The sequence below is a fragment of the Hyaena hyaena genome, unplaced genomic scaffold, assembly GCF_003009895.1.
Source record: "Hyaena hyaena isolate Hyena2069 unplaced genomic scaffold, ASM300989v1 scaffold_3, whole genome shotgun sequence".
Lineage (NCBI taxonomy): Eukaryota > Metazoa > Chordata > Mammalia > Carnivora > Hyaenidae > Hyaena > Hyaena hyaena.
Window position 1 is genome coordinate 8,187,335 of NW_024080635.1, and position 19,640 is coordinate 8,206,974.

Here is a 19,640-nt window from a genome sequence, read left to right on the forward strand (position 1 = left end):
TTTTAATGAAATACCACTTCGTAATGTTATTTGCACCTAACACACACATTGTTTTGAAAAATACGACAGGCCATATCCGTCATGAAGTTCACAAAATAAAGCATCCACAAAGACATATTCTAAGAAGACTTCATTTACACAGTTTCTCAGAGAAACACGCAGTCAGGTGTTTTTTTGTTTTTGTTTGTTTGTTTGTTTGTTTGCCTTCCAGCCACGGCTGGAGCAGATTTGGAATTCACAGGCGTGCAGGGTGGAGGTGCTCCAGCACTAAGTACCCCAACGGCTGTCTTGTTTATACAGTACCATCAGCCTGGCTGGTTTCCACCAGGAAAGCAATGGGAATATCAGTCTTCCCTTCCCGACCCAGCAATCAGTTCTGAGGGGACGGAACCCTGGTGATTTCGCATCATCGCCTGCAGCTTCAAGGGAGGGGTGCAGCGAGGGGCTGAGCTCTCATCAAAGGCCATGGGCACCTGCTTTTGAGCTGTCTGATTAAAGAACCCAGAGTTCCAGCCTGAGAAGAGGGGAGAAGAGTGGAGTGGAGAGGGGAAGAGCAGAGAGCAACGGAAAGTTTAAACTCAAGTCTGGTGACCCTGCTTTAGGTACTGACTGCTAGGAAGGAGCGAAGGGTTGGAGCATTCAGGAGGGCCTGGGGGATGTCAGAGCCAGGAGAAAAAAACAAGAATCGGGAATGTGAGTGGGAAGTTGATGTCTGCTCGCCTGCCCGCTCCCCCTCCCGCAACAGCAAGTGCCACCAGCTAACAGTTCATTTACACTTGGGGACAAAGGGTGGGAGAAGATAGTCCAAGGCAGCTTCAGAACTCTGGAGATCAAGGCTCCACATCAGGCGCTTTTCCAGAATAACCGGGTACCTACTCATGGCTTCCCCTCAGGAAACTGCCATGCACTCTCGGCTCAGCCTTCCTGGTGCTGAGCTAGGCCATGGCCCCCAACCTGAAGGCAGTGCCTGAGTGTCACTGAAACTAAGACTGTCAGCTGACCGGAAACTGTAATGCACTTTTACCTGCTCAGCTCATTCCTGCCTGGATTGGGACTAAACGGCCCATTAACCAAAAATGGGAAGGGGCAGAGTAAGGTTGGGAGCACATAACACACCAAAAGGATCCCCTGGGTTTGACCCATTTAAACGGCTTCCCTGCTCACCTTGCGTTTATCCACTCTGTCCCCCCCCATCCCTGCCCACCTCAGCAGAATCACTTAGAAAATCTGAATAGCAGCGAAACCAGATCTGAATTCCCCTTTTGTGTTTTGTTCTTGCAGGCTTACAGCTTGACCTTGAAAAGTGACGTTTATTATCCCTTCAGATTCTTTCTCTACACTCTGCACAAGGCCTCCTTTCCCATTAGTGTAGATCCTGGCATTCTCTTTCTTAGAAATCATCAGTGGCTCCCATGTCCCCTACGATTCACCTCGATCTCTTCTGTCAGGTATTCAAGGCCTCCATGATTTGACCTCCACTGGTTATCCTGGCAGGTTCATCTCTCACCACTTTCTCTGCCTCTCCTTTCTTTGCCAACATCCACTCCCCATCTCTGTGCCTTTGCAAATGCTGGCCCCTCTGCCAGGGGCGGGGGAGGGACAGCTGGTCAACCCTAGTTTCTATACTTTGCTCAAACCATAGTAAGATTGGCCCCCATCAATGAGTGAGGCCTAAATCATCTCCAATTCTTTTTACTTTTAAAATTGATTAATTAGTTTCAGAAATGAAAACTTTTATTCTAAGTTCACTCTACAGCACACATGGGGCTTGAACTCACAACCCTGAGATCAAGAGTTGCATGCTCTACTGAGCCAGCCAGGCGCTCCCAAATCATCTTCAATTCTGAATACCCTGTTCCAGGCTTGGGGTCTGACCTTTGGCAGCGCTCCCCTCCCTCCAAGTGTCCTTTTCTGTGGCTCACTGGTGCACGGTGCATCCCTCCTGGCCTGCCCCGCCACGGTTTTCTGGGTATCTGTCCTCTGCAGGTCTGGGAGGGCAGGGACCATCGTTACTCTCTGCAGCCTGGACCATCCAAATGCTTATTAACACACAGCAAATGCCTCACAGCTATTGTTGAACTGAGTTGATACCTCTCCTAAAGAAAAAAAGGTCATCGTCTGCTGCCTTATGTTAGGCACGTAAGACGTAATACAGAAGTGGTTATCACAAGCCACAGATGCCGGTTTTTGAAGTCAGGGTACTAAATCAGTATTAAGCACAATCCATAAAGGTTAATGATCTATCAACACTGGTCTATTAACACTGTTATCTTGCCTATCAGCTAATGACTGCCTAGGGAAACATGAAGGGTAGTTGTAAGGAGTAATCACTGGATGGATAAATGTCACAGATCCTATGGGAATTATTTGACCTGCCAAATGAACCCCAGACAGGAAACAAGGAATACTAATTCCGACTTTGCAGCAGGAGCGTGTCGGCCCCTGGGGGTTTTAGCAGACCATCTCTCTCAATTTCAAGGTGTGTGATTCTTGGATTACCTGCATCAGAATGGCCTGTATGGCCAATTAAGAATGCAGACACTTGCGTTTCAGGGCCATTCCCACTTAATCAGAGTATCTCTGCTTGGGGTGCAGGAATCTGCATTTTAAACTCCTTAGGGTATCCTTATGCTAAGATTTGCAAACTCTTACTTGCCATTCTCAGAAGTACAGTCAGTCTAGGGGTAGACAATAACCAGTGTAGCCTGAGAGAAAGCAGAAACTGATTACGGAGAATGCCCAATTCCCCTACATATGTAGGACCTACATATGTTGGACACATAGGTTCTATAGTTCCAAGTTACGTAACTAATAATTCGAGTTTGGTTTGCCCATCTATAAAGGAGAGAATGGAGGGGGAATGATGGAGGCTGTCTCTGAAATAAGAGGCCCCAGGCTTCCCAGAGGGTATTGCTGTGCAGGAAAATACACATAAAAGAGCCAGATTGTCTATCCCTTTGTATGTGATGCGGCCAGCTTTTGTAAGATGAAAAGGGATGTCTCTTCCTTACAGGCTAGCGTATCATTACCACTGCTCCTGAACTTATTTCCCTCCTTCTCTTAACGTCTGGGTTCCTTTTGGGGGGTAACAAAAAGCAATGATGTAGTTCACAGAACCAAAAGCAAATTAGTTTTCAGAGCGGATGGACTATGAACACATGAAGCACATTTTCACTAGAAAGGCACAGACACCCGGAAAGGGCGTAGGTGCGTTTTCTCCAGGTGAATGACAGAAGGGTCCTGGGCTGGCCCGCTATACCAGGTGAAGACAACGCAAATGTTATTGAAAATATGGAATCGTGTGTGGGATGGGGAAGGTCAGGCAAGGGAAGACTAGACTCAGGGGTCTCCAGCCTTTCCTTCAACGTGGAAAAGCGAGAGCAGAATCTGTCTTGTTTCAGCTCTGAGGAACGTGGCCGCTCAGCTAACTCCCAACCTGGTGGGCAGAACTGGGCAGAGTCTGAAATCTGCAGCCCCCCCCAAAACTGCTTTCATCCCCCAAGCCCCCCACCTTGGTCCTCCGGAATCTCCAAGCCAAGAACATGTATTCTTTGTCAGAGACAAAGGCCCTTCGAGATCCCCTTCCGGAGAGTTCTCGGTTAAAAAAAAAAAAAAGGAAAAAAAGACTCCAAAGGCGAACTTTAGAATTCAGGGTTGAACAGCTATGGCAGGGCTTGAGAAGTTATACAGGGAAGGAAGGAGAGCCACTCCTTCTAGGGGGGCTCATTCCTTCTTGGTGTGTTCTAGGACTCGGTAGGGTACTCCAGAGGCAGCCCCGGAGCTGTGTTCTTCTTGCATGACCGGAAGCGTGGCGGGAGCGCAGATCTCAGAAATGTTGTCGTTGTTTTCCAGGGCCCCGTAGGAAAAAGAAGCTTTGAGGTCGGGCTGAACCGTCATTCCCTTGTCATGCATGTTTTGCATACCTGAAATGAAATCCATTCTCCACATCATTGAGTGGTAAGGGGTGGGGGGCGCAAAGGAGACTGCATCGTCCTTCACCCCACCACGGGCTAATTATAGTGCTCGGGCGCTAATCACGTGCATCGCCAATTTCCTGAATGCCTTCGATCGAAAAAAGAACACCCAGAAATATATGCTAGAAATATTACGGTTGCTAAGCAACAAGGGGCGAATCGCCAGGAAAGAATGCACACAAGACCAGCCACTGTCAAGAGAGACCATGGGCTGGCCTAGCTTGAGGCGGGGACATGTGTTTGGGCCCCAGGGGGAGCAGAGCCAGCATGTGCTTCGGACATGGTAGATGCCAATACTTTTCTGCTGAATGAAATCAGATCCAGCACAATTCATTATCCCTGGTGGGAGAAGAGGGAGGGTAACTTCCGTGTCGTGGACACATGGCGGGGACAGATGCATCGTGACAGGTAGAAGGAGAGTTCTGACCTTGAACGTTTAACCTCCCTGATTTGCATAGAGGGCAGGGTCATTCTGCCTAGTGTTTCTGGGCACATATTCATGTTGGGTTTCTTCTTACAGTTGAGAACAAAGCCTTTACTTATTAATTCCATTAGCCTTATTCTCCACTTCCTACATCAGGTGGGACCTGGCCTTGGAGCGCAACTCTCTTCCTGGCCTGGGAAGCAAGACTTCAAATTCTCTAACTGCTAGGCTGTCAAACCCTACTCAAAGTGTCCTCCATGAAACTCTGAAAACAATAACAGCAGGTGCCAGACTCCCGACTATGCCCAGGCTCTGGGCTAAGCGCTTTACATCACAACAGTAACCACAGCGAGCCTGAGAATAGCTAATGTGTACTGAGCCTTGAAATGCTGGCAGACACTCCTCTAAACAGGTGAAAACTTTTATCTCATCTGATCCTCACAACTACCCATGAGGACAACGGGACAGTTAGACGTTATGTAACTTGCTTGAGGTCACAAAGCTGGCAAGTGGCAGCATTAGGGCTTAAACTCAGGTGGTTTGAGCGCTGAAGCCCACACTCTTAACTGGAATGCTGTGTGGCCGCCCCGTGCACTTCCACTTAATACTCCCCGCCCCCGTCCCCCCAATCCTATCCTCCTCATCCGGATAAGAACATAGATTCCAAGGTCCCGAGGTCACACAGCTGGGATCTGACACCACAGCCCGTGCTTCTGTCTGCTCCGGTCCACTCTGTGAATGGCCGGGGAAGACTCTGTCTGCGGAAGGCCCTTTTGCTTTCACAGGGCACAAGCCTTAGCTGACGGTCGTCTGAAGAGTACAGTCGAAGAGGCTGTGGTTTGAATTTGTGTGGGGGGCTTGGGAAGAGCTGACGGGGTGCCTGTTCCCTAGGGAAAAGGGTTCACTTACCAGGCACAGGTTAGCTTTGGATTTTGTCAATGTTCTTCAGCTAAAAGAGCACCAGGACTACACTCATAGTCCAGCACTTGTGGGTTTATTGATTTCTGGCAATGAGGGACCATGGGGGACTGTGAGACGGCTCAGTCAGTGCTAGAAATGACTTCCAGAACTTAGATTTGTGTTAGGCGATTTGGGGGAGGATTTTTAAGGAAGCAAGGATTTGCTTTGGATTCGATACTGTCGGGAAGTGGGACTGATTCTATAATCGGGGATCTTAATAATTCTTCTCTAGGCCGGAAGAAGGTGGTATTGAAACTAACGTGATTGGTAAGGAGGCAGCAGTCACTCGTGTTAGGTGGGTGGTCAGTCATCTGTGGGTGGGACCGTGTTCGTACATGAGAGTGGAGTGCTCCTGTCTGCATCTTGATCTCCCTGTTTGGAGCGACTGTGTTGGACGCTGACGTGATGTGAAAGTGTCTGTTTTCGGCTAGGGAGTGCCAAGGTCCAGTGGTGAGTGCCAGGCCGGCTCCCGGCTGTCAGGGGCTGCTTTTTTCCTTTTACCTTTTTTAGAACTCTTTCTGGCTCTAGAATTATTTAAACCCTCTATCAATTGTGACATGTGGTGCAGTTTTAGGAAGTGAATGCCTCTGGCACCCTGGCTACTGGTTGTTGTGAAGATGTCAGTCTAGGTAAGCCAAATGCAAGGCTCTGATGCTGACCGGGGAGTACAGGCAGCTAGGAAAGTCACTGGGTTTAAGCTGTTTTATTTTATTTTTTAATTTTAATGAATTAACTAATTTATTTTTAAAGGTATTAAAATTTGAGTAATCTTGACACCCAGTATGGGGCTCGAACTCACGAATCCGAGATCAAGAGTGGCTTGAGCCAGCCAGTGCCCTCCTTTCTTTTTTTTTTTTTTTAAATAAAGCAGTTTTATTTGTCATGTTCTACCTCACATCAGGTTAAACATGTGTTTGAAATTTTCAAGGGTTTTTTTCAAGCAAAAGGGAAGTGAAACCAAATTGAACCAGGCATCTACCCAATCCCAGACACTGTGCAAGGGAGCCTTTCACATATGATTCCACCACCCCGAGAGAAGGAATCCCAATTTACAAGGTCAGAGGCCTTGGGACATCCAAGGACATGCCCAAGGTCACAGAGTGGGTGGGTGCAGAGCTGGGATTTGAATCCAGGCCACCTGAACTCCAAGCCCAACTCCAAGCCCTGTCTTCGTGGGGTAGATGAACACATCTACTCTGAAGGGTCCGATGTGCTACAGCAACAGGGCACGGTCGCCTTTCATCAACCTCTGACTTCCCACCCGTCACAAAATACAAAGAGGAAGCCGAGAGCCACATCCACAAACAGACCACAGAAGGTGGATAGCTAAGATTACCTTAGGTTACCTTCTAGTTTTCCACTAGGAAATACATCTGCATATATGCATATACAAATATGCATGTAGATATATACACATACACAGTTTGTAAACACACAAACACACATATACATACACATACTTGCACACACACAGAGTTGACACCTCACCTATCTGGAATTCAGCTATCCAGCGCCCTCATCTATCCGGGACACAGCCGAGAAACAAGGAAGTAAGCAAAAAAGGCATCTGAGCAGCCAGATTAGATGTTTTCAAAGTCCATGCACTAAATAAAGCTCATGCACTTAACTCCTAGGAGAAAACGTAAGGCCCCAAACTCAGAGCTTGTTTATTTTAATTTTATATACAATTCTAGCACATTGGGTCAAATGAGAAGTTTGACCCAGAGTTGCTATACACAGGCAGGCTGCTAACAGCATGAATGACAGACGACAGCTTGAGAGCAAGAGAGGAGGAAATAATAGAAGACATGTAGACCTTGGGGCCATTTCAAGCAGGGGCACCTCAGTCAGCCCTGAGACTACACCCGGATCCCCGAGTCCTTTATTAAGCACTAATGTATGCCTTCAGTGTGGTTATAGTCTGTTCATTAGGCAGTCTTTTTAAGAAGTTTTTTTTTTTTTAATGTTTATTTATTTATTTTGAGAGAGAAAGAGAGCATGTGATCCAGGGTGGGGCAGAGAGGGAGGGAGGGAGAGAATCTCAAGCCAGCTCCGAGCTGTCAGCACAGAACCCAACTCGGGGCTTGATGCTATGAGCCGTGAGATTAGGACCTAAGCCAAAATCAAGAGTTGGACGCTTAACTGAGTGAGTCACTCAGGCGCCCCTTCATTAGGCTTCATTAAACTGTCTTAGTAAAGGGTGGGGATTATGGTCTGGAAAGAGTTCCATCATTATATCTAAAATAAAAATTATTTTGAGTTAAAGAGTGAAAGCAAGTGGTCACTGGCAACCTCCAGAACTTGGGTCAGCAAACCTGGATGGGGCTGGCCTGGGGTCTTAACTTTTCTCACCTGGGTCTCTGCAGAGGCTGGGCGGGAACACCCCAGCTCTCAACAGCCCCCACGGCTCCCTTCTGTGCAGTGCCCTGCTGATTCACACACTTATTGCTGTCACGGACTACACACATCTGAGCTTCTGCTTCTCAGTGTGAACCCCCAGCTCCCTGGGGAACTAGGCTTTCCAGAACAATCCATTCGCTCGTGGAATCTAAGGAGCAAGGTTATAGTATTTGAATTTCATTCATCCTATATCCTTTCTCTTCTCTGGTCATTCTATTCCAACGGGGTGAGTGGATTTTTCCTTTCACAGGTTATGTAGCCTGATGGACAGATCGTAATTCTATCCAGTGTGAATTCGGATTGTCTTTAAGAGATCCCAAAATAGACATGGGAACTGGCGAGATGGGCTCAAAACCAACTGAGGCGTCTCAACCATTGCGTCCTATTTGGCACAGCGAGATTTAAAAAGAGAGAGAGAGAGAGAGAGAGAGAGAGAGAAAGAGAGAGACAGTCACACCGTAACGGCACAGCACATCTTCCCTGTACCAAACCTAGCAGATAGTCGTCTCTTTTTAAACAGGAAGTAGCAGCCATTCTCTATGGATGGGCTGGCCAGCTGGACATATGGGATTTTAGCGTTACCTGGCATGGCATCCATGGAAATATAGGGCTCAAACGGAATGGCCTTCTTCCTGTTGCGGGTGATTAAGAAGACACCCAAGAATGCGATGAGGCACCTGAGAACAGAGACAAGGGAGGGAGAGAAAAAAGGTGGCAGTGAGGTTGGGAGGGCTCTTTTCACACCCAGGTGATGGGGGAAAGGGAAAGAGAGGGTCGCAGGTTGCAGAAGGGGGCTTGCTGCTGAATACAGGGAGGCTCGGGGGCCTGAGTCGGGCGGGGAGCAGATGAGAGATAAACAGCCTCACACGCCCTGCGCTTGGCATCAAGCAGGATAAATGAGACTCTGCGGGGCAAAACTTCTTCCAATTCATTTAGCTTGCATCTTAGAACCTCCCCTGAAAAGATACATTTTTTTAATTTTTTAATTTTATTTTTTTTAATGTTTATTTATTTTTGAGACAGAGAGAGGCAGTGTGAGTGGGGGAGGGGTAGAGAGAGAGGGAGACACAGAATCTGCAGCAGGCTCCAGGCTCTGAGCTGTTAGCACAGAGCTCAATGAGGGGCCCGAACTCTCAAACTGTGAAGATCATGACCTGAGCTGAAGCCAGACGCCTAATTGACTGAGCCATCCAGGCGCCCCAAAAGATATTTTTTTAAATTAAAAAAAATTGTTTGTGGCCTAAATTCAATCAATACAGGAGAGAAAGAAAAAGTTCAAAAGTCCCTGATCTCCCCCTGATCTCCCCCACCCCAGGCAGGTGTAGATTCTTCTAGAGTCTTTTCCTTTTCCCTAGAGTTTAGATAAATAAACACACTTTCTAAAATCTGAGGTGTGATTTACATGTGGTAAAACGCACATATGCTAAATGCACGTAGCCTAGATGAATTTTGCCTGTGTGGACACTTGTGTGATCTCCACGTAGGCCCAGAGAGGAGACATTTCCCTCGCCTCCACCCCAGGAAGTTTCCTGATGCGCCTTCTAATCCATGCTAACCCTGCCCCTTCCAATCCATGCTAACCCTGCAGAGGAAGCCACTGTTCTGACCTCCTCTATCACCCAAAACTTGATTTGCCTGTTCTTGAACTTTTTGTAAGTTAAATCATAAAGTGTGTATGTATTCTGTCTGGTTTCTTCCATAAACTTTTCATTATTTATTTATTTATTGTTTATTTATTTTTGAGAGAGAGAGACAGAGCACAAGATGGGGAGGGGCAGAGAGAGAGGGAGACACAGAACCAGAAGCAGGCTCCAGGCTCCGAGCTGTCAGCACAGAACCTGACGTGGGGCTTGAACCCAGAAACTGTGAGATCATGACCTAAGCCAAAGTCAGATGCTCAACTGACTGAGCCACCCAGGTGTCCTGCTCTTTCTTTTTTTTTTTTTTTTTTTTTTTTAGTTTTAGAGAGAGAGAGAATGTGAGTAGAGCAGGGGGAGAGAGAGAGAGACAGACAGAGGATCTTAAGTAGGCTTCATGCTCAGTGTGGAACTCGAAGTGAGACTTGATCCCACGACCCTTGGATCATGACCTGAGCTGAAATCAAGAGTCAGGCACTCAATGACTGAGCCACCCAGGCGCCCCTGCTGGATAAATGTTTTTAAGGTTCACTCAACTTATTGCATATATTAGTAGTTCATTGTTTTTAACTGTTATATTGAATCCATTGTCTTAATATACTATATCATTTGCTTTCCACTCTCCTGTGTCTAGACATTTGGGTTGTATCCATGTGGACATATGATGAATAAAGCTACTATAGACATTCAGGTACAAGTCATTCTGCCAATATGTGTACGCATTTCATTTGGGTATATACCTAGATGTGGAGCTGCTCAATCATAGGATAGACTATACATTTAAAAATGTGTAATTTTTTCCATTAAATGTATCCTAGACATGGTTCTAGGTCAGTACCTATAGACAGGCCTTCATTTTTCAAAATGGCGGCATGGTACTTTATTGTATGGATATACCATAATTTATTTAACCGGTGTTCTACTGCTGGGCATTTAGGCTACTTCCATTTTTTCCTTCTACAATTAACGTTTTAACCAAAAAACAGCCTCATACATGTGTCTTTGCATCCCATTTCGATTATTTTTCCAAGGTAAATGATCAGAAATGAAATGTTGCATCAAACAATGCTCATTTACAATTCTTATGGACGTTGCCAAATTGTCCTCTGGCATTAAAAATCCTCTCGGCGTTGGGGTGCCTGGGTGGCTCAGTCGGTTAGACCTCTGACTTTGGCTCAGGTCATGATCTCATGGTTTGTGGGTTCGAGCCCCACGTTGGGCTCTGTGCTGACAGCTTGGAGCCTGGAGCCTGCTTCGGATTCTGTGTCTTCCTCCCTCTCTGCCTTTATCAGCTTGCTCTCTCTTTCTCTCTCTCTCTCTGCCTCTCTCTTTCTCAAAAATAAATAAACATTTAAAAAAATATTTTAAAGAATCCTCTCAGCATGGCAGAGAGCTGACCTCCTCATCCTCTTGCCCCCATGGATATTAGTAATCCTGTTACTTTTTGCAAACTGATGGCATCTCATGTGGCTTCAAAATGCATTTCTGGGGCACCTGGGTGGCTCAGTCAGTGAAGCATCTGATTCTTGATATAGGCTCAGGTCATGATCTCATGGTCATGGGATTGAGCTCCATGTCAGGCTCTGCACGGAGTGGAACCTACTTGGGATTCTCTCTCCCTCTCTCCTCCCCTCCCTCTCCCCTCAAAAAATAAACTTAAAAAAATGCATTTTTGTGATCTGGGGTGACGCTGAGAGTCTTTTCACGTGTCAAAATGGGATATTTTCAAAATGACAAGGAGATTAAAGCCCAAAAGAGAAGACGCGGGAAAGAGATAAAGCCCTTCAGGGAGTAAGAGCCTCACCTCTGGAGGACAAAGCCCCAGGTCCTGGCTGCCCCCTGGGCTCAAAAGGATTGCTTGAGAATGGGGACACAGAGGCAACCTGCCTGGAGTTCTGTGTCCCTGGGCCACGCCTCAGGACGTAACTCACCCCAGTGAAAACATACAGATGTGTAGCGCATCCTCCCCGATGAAGTCCAGGTAAAACACTGCGCCTGGAGCAGCAGATAATAGAAAATACAGGTGAGCTGTTTTCAAATCACCTTCTCGCCAGTCTGTCTAGGATCTGGCTAACCTCCTCCCTGCAGGGAACCAGAGTGATCAGAAGCATGATGACCAGCAGCATAAATGTTAGAAGAGCCAAATAAAAGCCATTTGGGGGGACAGGTTGTCTTCTGTTTCTCCTGCGCTCCTCGTATCCCCATCTTGCTTTTCTGCAGGGTTCTCATGGCCACGGCACCCAGTGTCCCCAGTTAAATACACTATAAACTAAACTACAGATGACCTTTGTCACCTTTGTTAGTTTTTATACATTCCCTTCCCCTGTCTTTCTTAAGAGGGAAAGGCAAGGCTCGTGTTAAGCTGTCAGAGCTCTCTGACGTCACGCGGCCAGCAGGGGGCAGGCCTGTAGGCTCTCCCCCCCCCCCCCCCCCCCCCCCCGCCCCCACACCAGCCCTGGGACTGTCACCCTCACCTGCCCTGCAGCCTGCCTCTGTCTGGACCACCTCCATGGGCTTCGTGTTGTGTTCCTGAGCTCCTGATTCCTGACCAGCTTCTGATCATGCTGTTGGCTATTCCTCTCAACCTTGACCTGACCCAAGTTCTTGACCATGTCCTAAGTTGGTGCCTTGGGTTTGCTTTCTGGCTGCTCTGGGTCAACGCCTCTCAGGGTCGTGGGTACAGCTTACAGCGCAGGCCCTGGCGGGCCATGTGCCTACCCTGTTCCCATTGCGGTGAGCAGGACTTGGCACACTTGCCCCTTAAACACAAACACACCTTGATGTGCTCCCAGCCTCCGAAGCCCCCTTTCAGAAAGATGAAGAAGTAGGGGTGGAGTAAAAGAAAAGGAGGAATCTAAAAACGATGACAGCTTACTCAGCACCTATTACATTACAGATGCTTCATTCAGTCATGATCTCTCAAAATTATAGAGAAGAAATCTGCGATCGCTTAGTGGAGCTAGCAGACGATGGCAAACACTGCTAAAGAAACCTTGTTTTAGCTATAACAAAGTGCAGACTGTATATATTTCAATTCTAGGAGGGGAGTGTTATTCCCATTTTATAAATGTGGAACTGAGGCTCAGAGAGGTTAAGCGATTTTCCTAGAGCCACCCAGCTCTGTGTCTGTACACCCAGGTCCCTCTAGCTCGAAATCCTGCACTTTTCTCTATGAAGTCATATACAGCTCCAAGAGGTGGAGCAAGTCAGCAGCTCCTGCCCCCCCCCCCCCCCCCCGGGCTAATGTTCCTGCAGCAAAGGTGGGAGACAGAAATCCAGAAATCTAGCCATCACCATCCTCACCTGCTGTGATAGCAATGGTCGTGGACAGAATGTAGCCCACGCTGGCGATCAAAGAGGAGTCGTACATCTGTGAGGCTTGACTGAGAAACCTTCAACACAAGAGCACTCTGGTCAGTGGGCATGTCAGGAAGGCCGAGGTGAGAGCCGACAACAGCGGGCTCCGATTGAGAAAAGAAGGTGGCGCACAAAGGAACACCCCTTGGGTTTACAAAGACGCCATCCTTGGGCCTCTCTACTCTGGGGTCCCTGCTTTGTTCCCATTTGTCCCCTAGACAATCCCGTTCCCCAAGTGGGCCATGCCTTCTGGGTCTCATACCTCTGACCGCACGGTTCTCGACACCCGAAACGCCCTTCTCCTCCCACCGGTGCCGCCGGCAACCCCACCCCGCTAAAAAGAGCCACTTCTGTCCTTGTAAATAGTCCAATAAACTTTTACAGCACTTAGCACATTCTGCCTTTTGCTGTAATTATTTTTTACTTTTTAAAAAATGTTTATATTTGAAAGAGAGAGAGAGAGAGACATGTGAGCGGGGGAGAGGCACAGAGGGAGACACAGAATCCAAAGCAGGCTCCAGGCTCCGAGCTGTCAGCCCAGAGCCCGATGCAGGGCTTGAACCCATGAGCTGTGAGATCATGACCTGAGCTGAGGTCGGACGCTCAATCGCCTGAACCACCCAGGAGCCCCGGTAATTATTTATTTAAAACAAATGTTCTTCTTAATGAAAAAATAAGGCGCTCACTGCAGTAAGTGCAGGAAGAAGAGAGAGAAATTAGAATCATTCCTAACCTCTCCGTCTAGTACGAACACTCCCTCATCTCGGAATATATTCTTTGTCCATTCTTTGCGTGGCACTCAACTATTCTCTTCCGTTTGCGCGGCTGCCCTGCCCCGCCCCCCCCCCCCCCCAAGGGCTGGGAGTGCTCTGAGGACAGTGACTATTGCTCTTGCCTCTGTGCGAAGACCCGCCTGGCACACAGTAGGCCCTTGGTGGGGGCAGGGGGCATTGGATTCCTCTCTGGAAATGTGGGGTGCTCAGCACAGAGCCTGGAGCTGGGTGGGCTCAGGGGTAATGACTAGAATCTCTGTAGTAGGACTAAGTAATAATGGACATAATAGGGGCACCTGGGTGGCTCAGTTGGTTAAGCATCAGACTCTTGGTTTCGGCTCAGGTCATGATATCATGGTTCATGGGTTCGAGCCCCAGGTGGGCTCCATGCTGTCAGCTTGGAATGTTTGGGAATCTCTCTCTCCCTCTCTCCCTCTCTCTCTGTCCCTCCCCTGCTCACTCTCTATCCCTCTTTCTCTCTCAAAATGAATAAATAAACATTAAGAAGTGATCGACATAGTCATAGTCCTCATGATCATACAGGAGGCTGAGGTTTTCTGGATGTTATTCTGGGGACGGTACTGAGAGCTCTGTGCGATTCTCTTTGGGAAGGGCGGGTGTTATCCTCACTTGTGGACAAGGAATCTGATCCTAGAGCAGCTGAGGAAAAGGCCCCGCCCTGCACCGAATCCTGTCCCCAGGCCGTGCCACGCCCTTTGCTGAGCCCCAGGTCTCAGACCAGACGTGAACAAGACCCAGGCTATGCTCAGGACCACCCTTCCGAGGGAGACATGATCAACTCACTCCCTGGGGAAGATTTCTTGAGGCCCAGAAAGGGCAACTTTCTGTTTCCCACCTAGCAGACAGCCAGGTGCCTCGTGGGGGCTGCACAGCTTCTTCTAGAGCCTGTGTGTGAGGCAGACGCCTGCCTGTGCTACCTCTGATCACACATCTCGCCCATTTCGAGGCAGAGGGAAAACCACATCCCCGCCTGGCCTGGCAGCACGGAGCCCCGCACCACCACGGGGCAGCTCAGCCAATCAGCGACCCCTCCCTCCAGAGCAGCTGCGGGGCCCTGGCCACAGGCTGTGTGGACCGTTCCACCTTCCCTACAGCTTCCACAGCAAGTGAGATCAGGCCCCGCACATGGAAGAGCCCTGCGTGGAGGAGCCCAGCAGGCAAAGGGTGTGCAACTCACGCGGCTTGGTAGACAGCGGTTGCCACCATGCACACGAACATCACGTAGAAGATGGGGTAGTCCAGCTGCAGGTTGCCCTGGATGGACAGGACCAGCATCCCAGCCACGGCCTTCACGGTCACCACTGTCATTGAGCCTGCAGAAGGTGAGCAGGGACGGATGCAGGGAGTCATGGCCAGTTTATGACCCCAAAGGACTTGGCGGAAAACCTGGAGCACTGGGGCCCACGTGGGGAGAAGACGCCATTTGCCTCGGATCACGAGCTGCCCTATCTGTGCCGCTATGTCTCAAGAAGAGAATAAAGCAGGAGAGCAACAGGCATCTGCAGATGTCATTTTCAAACTCCAGCAAGAAAGGGCACTAAGTCTCTGAACGCGAGAAGCGGTGCTGCCCTTGCAACACGGGTAGGAGGTCAAGACACTCTTTGGATAAATGAACTTCCTCTGAGTCTCCTTCTCATGGCAATCACGGGGGAAAAAACCGTGGTGTGCAAAGAGCTCTATTTGTTTTTTTAATGCATATTCATTTGTATTTTATTTATTTTTATTTTTAAAAGTTTATTTTTGAGAGAGATAGAGCATGAGCAGGGAAGGGGCAGAGAGAGAGAGGGAGACACAGGATCCGAAGCAGGCTCCAGGCTCTCAGCCGTCGGCACAGAGCCCGACGCAGGGCTTGAACCCACGAACAGTGAGATCATGAGCTAAGCCAAAGTCGGATGTTCAACCGGCTGAGCCACCCAGGTGCCCCCCTCTGGCTTGTATTTTAAAAAAACATTTGATTAGAGGTCTCTGAATGGTTTGGAATTGTACTCCTGCGTGTGTGCACTTACTTTTCCAATAATACATGTTTGTGTGTTTTTTTGTTTTTTTTTTTTAATATTTTTATTTATTTCTAGGAGAGAGCGAGACAGCGTGAGCAGGGGAGGGTCAGAGAAAGAGGGAGTCACAGACTGAAGCAGGCTCCAGGCTCTGAGCTGGCAGTCAGCACAGAGCCCGACGCGGGGCTCGAACCCACGAACCGCGAGATCATGACCTGAGCGAAAGTCGGACGCTTAACCGACTAAGCCACCCAGGCGCCCCCATGTTTGTGTGTTTTAAAGTGATACCCACATACCACTGTCCTTCTGTGGTATTTATGTCATAAAACAGCGGCAGGAGGTATCACTCGCTGCTCACCTCACTGTGGAGGCCACTGCTTTACCCCGTGGTGCAGAAATGACTGCTGACTGTAAACTGTCAGATCCCCCCCATCAAAGCAGGAGTGAGAAGAAACCACTGCCAAGTACGGGTACAAATGAAGCCCTTTATTCTGACTGAGATGCTCTGCTTTCCCAGCTTTCTTGGCTTCAACTCATTTGCCTGCTTGCTAACAACCCACCAAACACAGTGGCTTCTGGAGCCTCCTAGATGATGGTTTTCAAACACCAGCAGCCAGTGAGGACCAGCACTTTCTTGTCCTTCTTAGTGAGGAGGGGACCCAGGGAGAGCGGCCAATGTGCCTTAGAACCTTCTGGCCTTCCAACTCATCAGAGAGAACATTTGGGGACCCTGAGCTTCCAATCTTGCAAACAAGATCACCAGGGAGGGGACCCCTGCTGTAAGTTTCCGCATAGACACACACACGCTCAGTGGAAAGTGCTAGCCACAAAAAGCCACACGTTATGGGATTCCGTTTATGTCGTATACTTCAAATAGGTGGATTTGATGGTGGGTAAATTATAGCTCAATAAAGCTGTTTAAAAAAAAAAATGCTGCAACCGTGGCCTCTGGTGGCCCCTATCTGTGTGGCTGAAGGCGCGTGACTGGTGTGGAGGCTCCGATGTGGGAAGGACAGAAGGGCGGCACCTGGTCTCGGGCACTTGTGCTGGTCCATGTGCCCCTGCTCGGCCCCCTGAGATGTGGGTGTTTTCCCAGGCCTATTTTTAGAGGACAGGGCGGCTTCAACAGGAGGGAGTGACCAGCCTGAGGCCACAGAGTCCCCAGGACGCAGCAGGCGGGCTTCCCATCTGCCACCCCCTTCTCCTTCCCCTGGAAGCCGGGGAACTTCCCATGCCCGATATCACACTCTATGTGGGGCCGGCCTTGCCCCAGTGTGACTCAGGAGCCACTTCCCACATTGCATCCATCGCTCCCAAAGGAAAGAACCAGGCGAGAGAGCAACATCAAGTCCTGCTTTTGAATCTGGCCCTCATTCCCAGCCCGACAGGCTTACGCGAAGCCCTGAGGATGCAGCCTGGAGCCTGCCTCTGACTTCTCTGAAATAACCCCTTAACACCCCTCCCCCGACCCCGCTGTCGTCTTCTTCACTGTGATGACCATGGCCCAGGCCTTCTCCAGGATCTATGCGTTTGTCTACCTGGTTACTAACACCTCCTCCCTTTGGAACGGAGGCCTCCTGAGGGCGTGGGTGTGTCTGTCTTGTTCTCCCCTGTGACTCTCTCCCCGGTGCCGTTCCTGGCACTTAGGGGACTCCTGGTCTCAAAGCGAGAACCGTGAACACACTCACAGCAGCGTGACCGAACCAACGGAAGCCACCTGCACTTAGCAGGGACCCTGTGGTGCTACCTGATGGTGGCAAAACCCAAGCACGCAGCCCGCCACTTACCGAGCAAGGCCACCAGGAGGAGAATGACGACGATGCTGTTGGCGTTCCTCTCCTTGTAGAAGTAGAGCAGCAGGCAGAACAGAATGATCTCCACAAGCTGCGGAGTAAGCGGGCGGGGAGGTCAGCAGGGCCGTGGACGTGGGAGAACCCGGGGGGGGTGGGGGCCCTGCTGGGCTGCTGGCGTCAGTAAAGTCACCGACCCTCAGGGATGACGGGGATCGCAACACCCAGCACTTCCCAAACTGCTGATATACACCCCGTGGAAACGGGAGGGGCTCTGAGGGGATCTCTACCCCCTGGGTAACACAGATGAGGGGTTCGCTCAGGGCTTGGGGGGTGCACTGGGAAACCCCATTAAAACCAAAGGTGCGTCAAAGAGGGTGACCCTGGCAGAGCCTGAGGGGCTCAGTCGGTTAAGTATCTGACTTCGACTCAGGTCATGATCTCATGGTTTGTGAGCTCGAGCCCCGCGTCGGGCTCTGTGCTGACAGCTTGGAGCCTGGAGCCTGCTTTGGATTCTGTGTCCCTTTCTCTCTCTCTCTCTCTGCCCCTCCTTGTCTCACACTCTGTCTCGTTCTCAAAAATAAATAAACATTAAAAAAATTAAAAAAAAAGAAAAAGAACAAGGAGGGAGACACGTGTTCACTGAGGGAGAAGAGCTCTTTGGTTGAAGTAGAACCTTTGGCTTAAGTGTACGTGCCCCTGTCCCCTAAGCAAGCCTCCAATGCGTGTGGCCTGGTGGGTAGAAAGAGGAGGACTGGAGTCAGGGAGGCCCAAGTTTGAAACTGGATCTGCTTCTAAAATAGTTGTGTGACCGTGGGCAAGTCACTTAGCATCTGCGAGCATCAATGACCTCGTCTGTGAAATAGCCATGATGGTTCTTGCTTTCTAAGGCCATAATCATTGTGGATACGTCATGGGCTCATAAATACACCAGAAACGCTGTGCTTACACTAAGGTTGTTACATCAGCACAATAATTCTGGGAAGTGGGCACTATCACAGCACTGGGCTAATGGAATGGCCGAGCCAGGATTTGAACCTGGGCAGTCTGGCTCGAAGGCCTGTGTGCTATCCCACTAGGCTGCACTTCTGGATGCAAGAGGCCTAGCACCTAGGGTGTAGAAGGCGCTCAGGCAGTAGAATCTCCCTACCAGACATGCCGGTCTAAAGTGGGAGTGGCTACCTCAACAACTTGTCCTTTCTACTCCTTGGGGACCCAGACACTTGGCAATCTTTTCCCAAGAAGTCAGGCCAGCCCCGGCATGCCGCAAAATGAAAGCAGACAACTTTGACGGTGGGTGGCTGGCTCCGTTTGCCTACAAAGTTTATCTATCATAAAAAGCAATGCAGAACCATTAGTGGGCATTTCGAAAAATTTTTAAATTCCTCATAATGACAGACCATTAAAAAAAAAAACCCCAACAACCCAGCTGTTTTCATTTTCCTGTTTCTTCCTGACTTTGTTGCAGCAAATACATATTTTATCTACTTGCCATCAGAGCCTGTGCACAATTTTGTACCAGGCTGTTTTTAGTTACCAAAAACAATCCTTGTATTTTATGGAATTGTCATAATTATATTTAATTGCTGCAGAATACACCCTCAAGCAGATGCATTTACTCATCAACATTCCTGAGCATCGTGCGTGCTCTCAGGGTGCCCAGTTTTCCAGCCATTCCTCATGAGGCTGAAATGCTTGCTGGTACAGCGCTTGGGGCTCTACTGTGAGATGCTGTGTGCATGCCCCTGGAACATGTCTGTCTCCATGCTTCCTTTCTTTCTTTTTTTTAAAGAGCTCCTAAAAAAAATTTTTTTTAATGTTTATTTATTTTTGAGAGAGAGAGCGAGCAAGCATGGGGCGGGGCAGAGAGAGAGGGAGACACAGAATCAGAAGCAGGCTCCAGGCTCTGAGCTGTCAGCACAGAGCCCAACGCAGGGCTTGAATCCACAAACCGTGAGATCATGACCTGAGCCGAAGTCAGACGCTTAACTGACTGAGCCACCCAGGCACCCTGCCTCCTTTCTCTTTTTACGGAATTATAGTTGACACATTAGCTTCAGGTGTACAAGGGACTGGAAAACTCTACCAACTCTGAGTATCCTGCTCTGCTCACAAGTGTGCCTACAGTCGGCCTTACACACACCGCGTATGGCACGCAGCAGATACTCAGAGAATATTTACTGCCTTGGGCCAAACCTCTCTAGCTGGCAGCGCTGGGATGCAACAGACTTGCTCACATCAGGGGACTGAAATCCATCAGCGGGAGAGAGAGGGGGCAGGGATAAAAGCAGGGAAAGAAGCCGCTGCCAT

General features: G+C 49.1%; 1 protein-coding gene across 1 annotated transcript in view; it reads right to left on the reverse strand.

Moving 5' to 3' along the window:
• Positions 1-3,528: 3,528 nt before the first annotated feature.
• NIPAL3 (NIPA like domain containing 3) overlaps positions 3,529-19,640 on the reverse strand; it is a 48,684-nt gene continuing 32,572 nt past the window's right edge. The window contains exons 7-12 of the mRNA XM_039234032.1: positions 17,328-17,424; positions 14,724-14,859; positions 12,699-12,787; positions 11,327-11,390; positions 8,341-8,435; positions 3,529-3,923 (exon numbers count right to left, since the gene is read on the reverse strand). Of these exons, the coding sequence (XP_039089963.1) occupies positions 3,724-3,923; positions 8,341-8,435; positions 11,327-11,390; positions 12,699-12,787; positions 14,724-14,859; positions 17,328-17,424 (681 nt within the window). The 3' untranslated portion in view covers positions 3,529-3,723. The remainder of the gene's footprint in view (positions 3,924-8,340; positions 8,436-11,326; positions 11,391-12,698; positions 12,788-14,723; positions 14,860-17,327; positions 17,425-19,640) is intronic.